The 12,087-nt window shown below is 44.3% G+C and overlaps 1 protein-coding gene across 3 annotated transcripts in view; it reads left to right on the forward strand.

Moving 5' to 3' along the window:
• Positions 1 to 10,245, forward strand: part of ST8SIA5 (ST8 alpha-N-acetyl-neuraminide alpha-2,8-sialyltransferase 5) — a 54,876-nt gene extending 44,631 nt beyond the window's left edge. For all 3 annotated transcript variants that reach the window (XM_086629536.1, XM_086629537.1, XM_086629538.1), the window contains 3 exons: positions 1,193 to 1,305; positions 8,702 to 8,794; positions 9,777 to 10,245. In XM_086629536.1, coding sequence (XP_086485662.1) covers positions 1,193 to 1,305; positions 8,702 to 8,794; positions 9,777 to 10,245 — 675 coding nt within the window. The remainder of the gene's footprint in view (positions 1 to 1,192; positions 1,306 to 8,701; positions 8,795 to 9,776) is intronic.
• Positions 10,246 to 12,087: the final 1,842 nt, after the last annotated feature.

Raw genomic sequence — 12,087 nt, forward strand, 5'->3', positions numbered from 1 at the left:
CCTCCAATAGTTATAATTGCATGCCCTTTTGCCTCATGGCTTATGAATGCTATGGAAAGATACTGGGAATAATCACCTAGAAATGTCATGCCACTATCACATCACTCCGTAGTTCGTGGTATGAAGCTATTGATAAAATATGTATGTGCCAGAACGAGCGCTCTCATGCTTATGTAAGCACATCTCTACATATTCATGAGGTGCAGCGCGGCTCAGTTCTGCATCACAACCCTCTCACCCTAACAGCCCCGTTCCCTTCTTGGAGACGTGTTTTCCACTCTCTCCTGCTTCAGCAGCAGCTGCATGTCTGCATATGAAGGCAGAATTTTGCCTGAAGGTTGCGGAAAGATGTGTCCTACAGAAGTCCAGAAAGGTGCCTGACCAGAGGCTCTAGGCACTGCTGGTAGTAGAAGTGCTAATTAATAATCAGCGCTATTAGTACAATTAGTGGCAGCAAGCATTAAAATTTGGGCTAGGTTCTGATAAATAGCTGTAAAGTGCTGTGCTGCGTGACTTAGAGAGACTTCTTGGGCTTTACTAGCTGCTCTGGAATGACAGAATCATAGAATCACAGAATAGTTTGGGTTGGAAGGGACCTCAAAGATCGTCTAGTTTCAACCCCCCTGCCATGGGCAGGGACACCCTCCACTAGATCAGGCTGCTCAAAGCTCCATCCAAGCTGGCCTTGAACACTTCCAGGGATGGGGCATCCATGACTTCTCTGGGCAACCTCTGCCAGTGCCTCACCACCCTCTGAGGGAAGAATTTCTTCCTTATATCTAATCTGCATGATGTGTGCAGACTCCTCAAAAGCAGGACATCGAAGCCTAAGGAGCCAGCAGTTTGCAGGCAGCTCAGAAGGCAACGCCTGGGCTACACTAATTTTGTGGTTCATGTCCTCCTGTGGAAATCAGAAGGGAAAGACTTATCAAATCTGGACAAAATCAGGTTATCACTTTTTTCCCCTCTGAGTTAGTTGCCCATACTATCTCTAATTGCACAGGAAACAATCCCATCCGTTTATGTACGCCATGGGAATACTGTGGTCCAGAACCAGTGTCAACTTCTTATGATTTAGTGCATCTGCAGCAAGATGCAGCTGCACAAAAGAAAAAAAAAGAGAAAGTAAAAAAGAGACTTGTTGCCTTCACGTTTTGGGATATTTAACCATTTTCTTGCTGTGATGTTGCAGGATATGCCGTACCACCGCTCCCAGTTTAAGAAATGTGCGGTGGTTGGGAATGGAGGAATTCTGAAGAACAGCAGATGTGGCCGGGAGATTGACAGTGCAGACTTCGTGTTTCGGTAATCACCACAGTACCATTTTTATTTTTGCCTGTTTTGATGACAAATACAAGATTGCAAAGCTATTCTCTCTCGTGGAAACATGGGATTTGCCAAGCTGGCCATATCAAGCCTGCTTCTTGCACAGAAAGCAATGTTTCGAAAAAAACACCTCACTATTTGTTGAAATTTATTTAAAAATTATACTTTGAGGAATTGTTTCTCCCTAAGTCTGCGTGGTTAATCTCTGATTTATTGACAAAGTTTGATGTCCTCTTTCAGGACATCCGCTGTCACTCAGGTTATGGATTTATCCTTCCATGGATGTTAGCCCTGCTGTGGTTTTGGCTAGGACAGAGTGAGTTTTCTTGGAGTCTACAGTACTGATTACTGGAACTACCATTATCCAGCACTTGAGCTCTGCACCACTTCAGAAACACACCTCTGACGTGCGTGAGCTGCACAGCGTGAAGCTATTAACGTCTGGCCAAGCTGCAGTCTCCTGTGATCGTGGCCATGATTTTCTGGGGCAGCTCTGAACCAGAGGTACAACCTCTATCTATTGCGTGACAGGCAGCTTGGCCAGATGTTAATAGCTCCATGCTGTGCAGATCACGTGCCTTGGAGGTGTGTTTCTGAAGTGATGCAGAGCTCAAGTGCTGGATAATAGGAGTTATGGTAATCAGTACTGTAGACTCCAAGGTGTGCAGAGGCATCTGAATAACTTCGAAGGTTGAGCGTCTTCATATTGTGCTCCCCACCATATGTGGAGTTATCCAGGTTTTGCACAGGCCGGAATGTCCCACAACTTGCATCCCTGGATAACGGAATTCAGCAGCACTTTTGTCATCCTTAATATATGTGCACAATATTTTGTAATTATTGTATTGGGTTTGTGTGGCGAGGTTTTGCTAGCGGGTGGCTACAGGAGTGGCTTCTGTGAGAAGGTGCTAGAAGCTTCCACTGTGACTGATAGAGCCAACGGCAGCCAGCTCCAAGACCAACCCACCGCTGGCCAAGGCCAAACCCATCAGTGATGGTCATAGCACAGATTTAAGACGGGAAAAAACTGCTGGACAACAGCAACTGCAGCCGGTGGGAGAAGTGAGAATATGTGAGAGAAACCACTCTGCAGACACCAAGGTCAGTGAAGAAGGAGGGGAGTAGGTGCTCCAGGCATCGGAGCAGAGATTTCACCGCAGCCTTTGGTGAAGACCATGGGGAGGCCAGCTGTTCCCCTGCAGCCCATGGAGGTCTACAGTGGCACAGAGATCGACCTGGAGCCCATGGAGGGCCCCATGCCGGAGCAGGTGAATGCCCAAAGGAGGCTGTGACCCCATAGGAAGCCTGTGCTGAAGTAGGCTCCTGGAAGGACCTGTGGAGAGAGGAGCCCACAGTGGAGAAGGTTTGCTGGTAGGGCTTGTGACTCTGTGGGGGACCCACACTGAAGCGGACTGTTCCTAAAGGACTGCACCCCGTGGGAGGGACCCACGCTAGAGCAGTTCGTGAAGAACTGCGGCCCATGGGAAGGTCCCATGCTGGAGAATTTTGTGGAGGACTGTCTCCCATGGGAGGGACCCCACACTGGAGCAGGGGAAGAGTGTGAGGAGTCCTTCCCCTGAGGAGGAAGGAGCAGCAGAGGCAACATATGATGAACTGACTGCAACCCCCATTCCCCGTCCCCCTGCACCACTGGTTGGGAGGAGGTAGAGAACTTGGGAGTAAAGTTGAGCCTGGGAAGAAGTGAGGGGTGGGGTGAAAGTGTTTTAAGATTTAGTTTTAATTTCTCATTATTTGACTCTGATTCAATTGGTAATAAATTGAATTAATTTTCCCCAAGTCAAGTCTGTTTTGCTCGTGATGGTAATTGCTGAGTGATCTTCTTGTCCTTATCTCGACCCACGAGCCTTTCATTATATTTTCTCTCCCCCGTCCAGCTTAGGAGGGGGAGTGATAAAGCAGCTTTGGTGGACACCTGGCTTCCAGCCAGGGTCAACCCACTACAATTATTCATATGCATGACTAATCCCTCTCCAAATCCTGTTAAGCTCTTTTCCCAGGTCGTGGCATATGACAGCTAGCTCAGAGATTCATGACCTGTTCTGTAGAAAAGAAAAATCTTTTGAGTTCTGTTGGGCTGTTTTCTGATCTTAGGTACATTCCTGTTGGTTTAGAATAATTGTGCACGAATCAATGAATTTCTCGGATTGCGTACCAGCAAAAATTAGGTCAGATTTTGGCTCATTGCATTCTTCACTTAATTTGACATCAAATGAGAAATAAAATTTTACAGTCCTACCTTCACTATTCATTATTTTCAGACCCCTTATGTCTGCCTCTTGCGCCCATTTTATAGAAAATTATTGCCTTATTTTAATCTGTGAAACAGTCCAGGCTTCACTTAATTTGCTTCTTAAAATCCTAGTGTACTCTATATACACTAAATACTTATTGTAGATTCCCTTCTATTGTGCTGGATCAGAGCTGTCAGTGTGGTTGAAATCAAAGGTACATGTTACACATGGAGGTGACAAATGGTTGAGTGGAAGTGGAAATACAGGCAGTAAATGTCATCATTTATGTATAAGAGCTTTAAGTGGAGGTCCCTGTTTACCACTGTTGCTCTTTCTTGAACTGTACCACAGCTGCGTGAAGAGAGCAGAGCAGATCAGTACAGAACTGTCGTGGTTTAACCCCGTCTGGCAGCTAAGCACCACCCAGCTGCTCGCTCACGTGCCCCTCGGTGGGACGGGGAAGAGAATCAGAAGAGTAAAAGTGAGAAAACGTGTGGGTTAAGTAAAGGCAGTTTAATAGGTAAAGCAGAAGCCACACACGTAAGCAAAGCAAAACAACAAATTGATTTGCTCCTTCCCGTCAGCAGGCAGGTGTTCAGCCATCTCCAGGAAAGCAGGGCTCCATCGTGTGTAAGGATTACTTGGTGCATGTAGTGATAGGACAAGGGGCAATGGATTTAAACTGAAAGAGGGGAGATTTAGATTGGATATAAGGAAGAAATTCTTCCCTCAGAGAGTGGTGAGGCACTGGCACAGGTTGCCCAGAGAATTTGTAGATGCCCCATCCCTGGAAGTGTTCAAGGCCAGGTTGGATGAGGCTTTGGGCAACCTGGTGTAGTGGAGGGTGTCCCTGCCCATGGCAGGGGGGTTGGAACTAGATGGTCTTTGAGGTCCCTTCCAACCCAAACCATTCTGTGATTCTATGATTCTAAGACCAACACCATTACTCTGAACGTCTCCCCCTTCCTTCTTCTTCCCCAGCTTTATATGCTGAGCATGATGTCATGCAGTATGGAATATGCCTTTGGTCAGCTGGGGTCAGCTGTCTCAGCTGTGTCCCTTTCCAACTTCTGAGAAGCAGAAAAGGCCTTGACACTGTGTAAGCACTGCTTAGCAATAACTAGACCATCCCTATATTGTCAATGCTGTTTCTAAAGCATAGCCCTGTACTAACTACAGTGAAGAAAATTAACTCCAAGCTGAAACCTGCACATTCTCCACCCCTTAATCCATACCATTTATGTCCTGCTCAGATCTCAGACTGTCCAATACGTTCTCATTACCCACTACCACCCTTCCCATCATTTGATATAATATGCAGATATAGTTCCTTTAGTCTATGAGCCACCCCTGTGAAATGTCTGTGAAATATCCATAAATGTCCACAAAATGTCCATTGAGTTCATTTAATCCATGACTTTGGTCTCCATCCGTTACAGTGGTCACTCAAGACTGGAAAGGGGGTGTGTTGCGTGGAGTTATTGGGCACCAAAGTCGGCTCAGATCTGGTCACTGCTGCACTTGCACGGGTTCTTGTAAGGTTTGTCCTCCAGTGGTTCGAGTGGTTCCTGCTGTAGTTATTCCCATAACATGGATCTCAAATCTTGGGTTACAATGATTTAAAGGTATTTCCATTGCAATCTCCACCCAGACCATAGGGCTTACCATTGCAATGAACTCCTCCCCTGCCCCTGCTCTGGCTTGGACTTACCAACAGACTGCAGTCCCTTAGGAGTGTACCTGCTCAAAGTGGAGCCTTATCTACGAGCCACAGTCTCTTCAGGGGTATACCTGCTGTGGCTTGTCCACAGCCACAGCTGCTGTCAGGTGCACCTGTTCCAGCATGGCCTTATCCACAGGCCACAGTGCCTTCAGAGATATACCTGCTCCAACATGACTTTACCCATGGCTGCAGTCCCTCCAGTGGTGTACCTGCTCTGTCACGGGCTTATCCATGGCCACACGCTTTGAGGTGCTCCTGCACCACCTCCTGCACAGCCACTGATGCTTCAGGGTGCATGTGCTGCAGCAGGGACTTATCCACAGCCACAGATACTCCAAGGTATACCTTCTCCAGCATGGACTTATCCTTGGGCCGCAATCCTTTCAGAGGTATACCTGCTGTGTCACAGACATAACCGCAGCCACAGACGCTTTGAGATGTACCTGCTCTGGCATGGGCTTATCCATGGCCACAGATGCTTTGGGTTGTCCTGCTCCTTCATGAACTCGTCCACAGGTCACAGTCCCTTTGACTTGAGTTCACATTGAAGTTCCAACCTGTCCAGTCCAGCAGCACAGAAGCAGCAGCGATGCCCGGGCCATCTGCCAGCCCAGTCGCGTCACCGTTGCGGTTACCAGAATGTTTCCAGGCAAAGTGGAGTGAGATGATCAGCAGCACAGCAGCACAGCAAGCAGTGAAGGAGCGCGGCACTCGTGTTCAGTAAGGCAAACAAAGGAGCCTGTCAATTAATAGTGAAACAGCAGCAACAGCTGTGAATTCGATCCGGCACATTCCAGCCAAATCTGTTGTTATCTCGAACCCTTTGAGCCCCGTGTTCGGCACCGAAAAGGACTGTCGTGGTTTAACCCCAGCTGGCAACTGAGCACCACCCAGCAGCTTGCTCACTCCTCCCCCAGTGGAAAGGGGGAGAGAGTCAGAAAAATAAAAGTGAGAAAGCTCGTGGGTTGAGATAAAGACAGTTTAACAAGGAAACCGAAAGCTGCTCATGCAAGCAAAGTAAAACAAGGAATTCATTCACTACTTCCCATCAGCACGCAGATGTCCAGTCATCTCCAGGAAAGCAGGGCTCCATCATGCATAAGGGTTACTTGACAAGAGACAAAACGCCGTCACTCTGAAAGTCTCCTCCTTCCTTCTTCTTCCTCCAGCTTTACATGCTGAGTATGACGTCGTCCAGTATGGAATATCCCTTTGGTTGGCTGGGGTCAGCTGTCCCAGCTGTGTCCTCTCTCAGCTTCTAGTGCACCCCCAGCCTGCTCGCTGGTGGGGTGGTGTGAGAAGCAGAAAAGGCCTTGACTCTACTATCTACTATGAAGGAAATTAACTCTATCCCAGCCAAAACCTTCACAAGAGCTTGGAAACTGCTTTTGTTACCAGTACTTAATTAAGTAGAGGCTTCAGCAGAACTGAAATATGCATAACTGCATCAGTACTTGTGCAAAAGAAAATCTGGTTCACCATCTCCAAAGCATGTGGGACCGGCATTGTGCACAAAGACGCGCTAGTGTTTAGGAGTTTAAGGTCTGCTGACATCAATTTTAAAGTAAAACTTGCTGTTAAGGTCCAGTTTGAACACACCTACTTCCCAGTCTGACACCAGTTCACCAGACTTGTCAGGAATCACTGTCTTGGTCACCAGCAAAACAGTTCTGTTAAAATATTTCAAAAACTGCCTATGGAGAGCTGCTAACAATTAGTGATACCTTCAGGACGCCTGGGGAAATCTTTTCTTCTCAGAGAAACATCTTGTGGCCAGGAAGATGCAACCAAGATTTTTCTATGAAATAAATCCTGACAGCAATTAATTATATTGCAATAGAATATATAAAATAGACGCCCATGAGTTGCATTTACTAGTTGTTATTTTCTATCCCCATCTACTGGCCAGAGTGGAGACCTGTGATGAAACATTGGGTGCATTTATAGACGGGACTACTGTCTTTGCAGGGGTAAATTTTTGAAGTCCTGTATCATTTTTTGTAATGAATTATCACTTTCAAGAAATTCGTTCTTTCTTAATCCTGCTGGGAGTTTACTGTTTGAAAATATTGAAGCTGAATATTTGAAAACCTTTTTCAAATACAGTCGAATGAACCCAGTGCGCAGTGCTTGGTGCCACTGCTCCAGGAGGACGTTGCATGACCTAGCAGAGGAAAGCACTGGAAATAACATTGCCTGTGAGAGGGATGAGGTGGCTAAAAAAAATTCTCTGACCTGATAAAGAGGCACTTTCTGGGATATGAACCTCCTGAGTCTGAGAAAGACTTTGAAGGATTTTTATGTGTTCCTCTCCCTGTGATTGAGAAATTACGATGGCAGCTGAATTGTAGCATTGTCGAAACACTAGGTATAATTTACCCTAAATACCTTCACAGTTTTCTCCTATTCAGCCCTGATCTTCAAAAATAGGGAGATGTTTGGGCATTAGGCACAGCAGTATTTTTGAGACGTGAGGGTCCTAACAGTGGTGGCTTTTATTGTGGCCTGTAGATCACTTCAAAGAGTTTTCAAAATATCAGCAAATACCTAACACTGGCTTAAACTGAGTTTAAAACTAGTTGCAAGGCCATTTCTGTTGTCTCTGATAACACATGCTGGAGCTTTTTTTTCAGCTGGGTTTCCTATGGAAGCAAAGCTGGTGTGATAGCTTGTGTGTATGTGTGTGTGTTCCAGTAACTTCAGCATCTCTTGAGGGATGCTCTAAATTTTGTGAGATGATGAATCTAGGTCATGGCCAAGGTACGCAGAGGCTGGGGAAAGTCAAGGTTTGCAAATCTTCACAAGTGTGCTCTGGATAGCTTCGACATCCTCTGGTGAATCTGTTTTTTAGAGCCTTATTTGCTGCTCTTACACTGCGCTGGGAGATACGTATAAAGGGAAGCAGATAGTTTTGGTTTTGTAGGACTGGACTGATTTCTCTCTTGTAGAGCGTTTCTCCTATATTCTCTTGGGTATAAACCAAAGCATGCTAAAGACAATGTTACGAATATAGTTTATCTATTAATTATTGAATACAGCTCAGCTGTTGCTGAGGAAGTCTTTGATTTTATAGGCTGATTGTCTTTGGGGCTTCATGCCATTTCGTGTCCTAAACTGCCAAAGTAAATAGCTGAACTGCTATTAAAGAAGCAAAATGAATGAAGGCTGGCTACATCTGCAAAAAGGGGTCAGCTCCGACAGACTCCAGGAAGAAGAGCCATCTTCATTCAGTTGTTACTTTAATGCATAGTTTGGGCATCAACACGTTTCGTACAATTTTAAATTCTTAATCTGTTTATAGATTTGTTGCTTGGAAGAAATGTTTAAATAATTCTACTTTCTAGTCCTGAAAAGGTGCAAGGAATTTTTTAACTTTCTTACTCGTTTCTTTCCTTTATAGATGCAATTTGCCTCCTATATCTGAGAAATACTTCACGGACGTTGGGGTAAAGACGGATGTTGTGACTGTCAATCCCAGTATAATTACTGAGAGGTCATTTCTGTTTTTTTGAATTTTCATCTCTATTGCTTTTTCAAATCTACCTTTCACTTCATTGTGACGGTTACAGAGATTTTTTTTTCCTAGTATTACTTTAAACTGACACTATGAATCATACATTTCATTCTGAATTGAAGTTATTCAGTCTATGGAGCCAGTAATAACTTACAGAAATGTGTTAAACACTTAGACCTGCACATTGCTGATAGAAGTGGGAAGCTGATGAGCTAAAATTATAACAGCACAGCCATCCTTCCCTTGGAAGTCTTGTGCCATGCTTGTAAGCCTCAGGAAAATGTCTCAGAAACGTTCAGGGTGGAGGCAACTGGATCCCACCCTAAATCCTTAAATAAAGTAACACACATTGTCATACGTTTTTTGAAAACGCCGGTTAAACTGCGTAGCCAGGATTGACTGGGTGATTTTAATTTTAGATTTGTTAGTACCTTAACGACACCTTACTGACAGGTTTGGGACCATGAGGCTAATTACTGCTTTCCTTTAATACTAGGGGAATGTGTTTCTTTTCTCCAGCAACATAAAATAATTTGCTTGCGTTTTGGTTTTCTTTTAAATGTTACAGTTAGACATTTTAGACATTTGCTCTGCTTTGGTATTTGCCACTTTTTTATACAGTTCTGCACTGTACAGCTGTCCACACCTTGGAAAAATGACATACTTCTCATAATAAAATGAGAAGTTAGACATGATCAGAAATCTTTACAAAGTTTTTTCACTGTTTAATGAATGTATTACCAAAAGAGAGGAGAATAGGTATTTCTTTTATCCCCGGTATTTTTGTCCTACATTTCATACTGATGCTTTAGCTACAACTCTAAAAATATCCCCCTTGTTAACCAAAACATAATTTCGATTATCCCTGTATCAGGAAAAGCCCGTTGGAGATTTCTTTTCTGCTAGGTCTAGAATGAGTCCTCGCTGGTCTGACCGTCACTCGCATCCTTTTTCCCTGTAGATTTCATAAACTGGAAAAATGGAGGAAACCCTTCTACAACGTGCTCCAGGTCTACGAGAACGCCTCCGTGCTGCTGCCAGCTTTCTACAACACTCGCAACACGGACGTCTCAATCCGGGTCAAATATGTCCTGGATGATTTCGAGTCTCAGCAAGCTGTTTATTACTTTCATCCCCAGTATCTCATCAACGTCTCACGCTACTGGCTTGGCCAAGGGGTGCGGGCCAAGCGGATCAGCACTGGGCTGATCCTGGTGACTGCTGCCCTGGAGCTCTGTGAAGAGGTCCACCTTTTTGGCTTTTGGGCCTTCCCCATGAACCCCTCAGGGATTTTTATAACTCACCACTACTATGACAATGTGAAACCTCGCCCTGGTTTTCATGCTATGCCCTCAGAAATCTTCAACTTCCTCCACATGCACAGCAAGGGGATCCTACGGGTTCATACAGGGACCTGTAGCTGCTGTTGACAGGGACACTTGTTCCTCTGACACAAAAGTGTAACAGGAACTCGGTGCCTGTATACAGTGTAGGAGGTTTTATTACACCCTGAGATTATGCAATAATTGTTTGATATAAATTTCCTCAAGGCATTGCATCACATAGGATCTAGGATACCAGCATCTTTCCTGCTAGCAGAGCTGGCTCCGTAATGGTGTGGAAGAAGCAAAACTCCTCCGTCCCAGGGTATACACTGCCCTGGAAAGCGAGTCAGATAAGAAGCACATTTCCAATAGGTTTAGGGATAAACAGAGCACATTACTACAGTTGCCATTTCACTATGAAGAAAAGCACCAAACTTTTGAGGAAAATCAGTGGTGGAGAATTTTAGCGTAGACTATGACTTTACATAGGTTTCTGAATCGAGTACCTTGTGGCATTGCCAGATTTTATTGAAAGCACTGTTCTCTGGCTTTGAAAATACTCTTTAGCATTATAGTTTTAAGGGGGAGTATATAACTTGAGGTCTTTGTTCTGTAATGTAACAAAGTATTTGTGAAAAATAGCAGATAGATGTGATAGGAATAAACAAGATCACTTTATGAAATTTTTCAGCCAAGATAGAACAGAATGTTAAACCCCCATTCACAGTAACAGGTAACTGTGTTGGTCATGGTTTGCAATTGGTTTAGACCTTCTTTCTTCTTCCTTCTTGTGTCTTACATTTCTGGTCTCCTTTGCTGATCATGTTTTCATTCTCGTTGTCTGGAATGCTTTCCTTCTGCCTAACACACGAGCAATGTGTGTAATTCCTCTTGCAGTGGCCATCTCGGCTTCAGATTGGAGTCCTTCTTTTCAAAGGACACGCTCCTTCACGTTTCTGCAAGCTTTTCTCAGGCTGAATAGCAAGGAGATTACGTAGTTATATTTTCTGAGTTGATTTTTCTGGTTCAAATATCACAGCATAAGATAGAAAAAAGCATTTCCTCAATTCGTATTGTTAAACACTTTTTAAGAGCATTTGAATGTTGATTCACTGTTGTGCAGGTCAAGTTAAACACTTTCAGGTATGTGTGATAAGTACTGGCAGGAAATGAAGTTAAAATACAGTGAAGATACTTGATGGTTTGGATTATGATGCTTATTTTAAAATAGTGCATCTCAAGATGTCAGATGTCTGAATGTGGCATTTTTGTGTGTTGAGAATGATATTAGGATAGTGAAAGGGCTGGTGTATTCTTTACAAAGTTACCAATGTAACTCTGTCAGTTGTGCCAAGCTTATTTTTTCAGCTGATACAGTTAAATTGGCAAAATCCTGATGCAGAAAAGATGCCACATGTTGCTGGAGTTTATTGTGTCTGCTGAACCATGGTGTAGCAGGCTGCTGGTGTATGCCTTTCCATACTGGTATAACTGCATACACAGGAGGCTGAGGTTTACTGTTTCAGCTGTGCTGGCAAAGTTAAATGAACAGAGTTTCCTCATGTAAGTTCTTAGTCTGAAGCACTTGGGCTGTTGTCCAGTGCCTTGTCTTGTCTTACTTAGATTACAAGATCTTCGATCAAGGATTTGGAGTTCGAAGTGCTAGTTCTGTATGAGGCATATTTGAGGTTTTTTTGGGGGAGAGCGTTTAAATCCAAACGTGGACTTGGATTTTGATTTTGTAAGGCATGAATGCACAAAGCTTCTTTTAAAAGCCTCTGTGCTGCACTGAGAGCTGTGAAAGTTGCTCGTGCTACAGATAAACATGATCAAAAAGGAAGTGAAGCACGATGGTCACCATTTCAAAAATCCCTACTGACCAGCAGTGACCTGGATGGTATGTGAGGGTGTATTTCCTTAACTGTACACTAGACTCCAGAGGTCTAG

Source organism: Tauraco erythrolophus, chromosome Z, assembly GCF_009769465.1.
Source record: "Tauraco erythrolophus isolate bTauEry1 chromosome Z, bTauEry1.pri, whole genome shotgun sequence".
In the NCBI taxonomy this organism is placed as follows: domain Eukaryota; kingdom Metazoa; phylum Chordata; class Aves; order Musophagiformes; family Musophagidae; genus Tauraco; species Tauraco erythrolophus.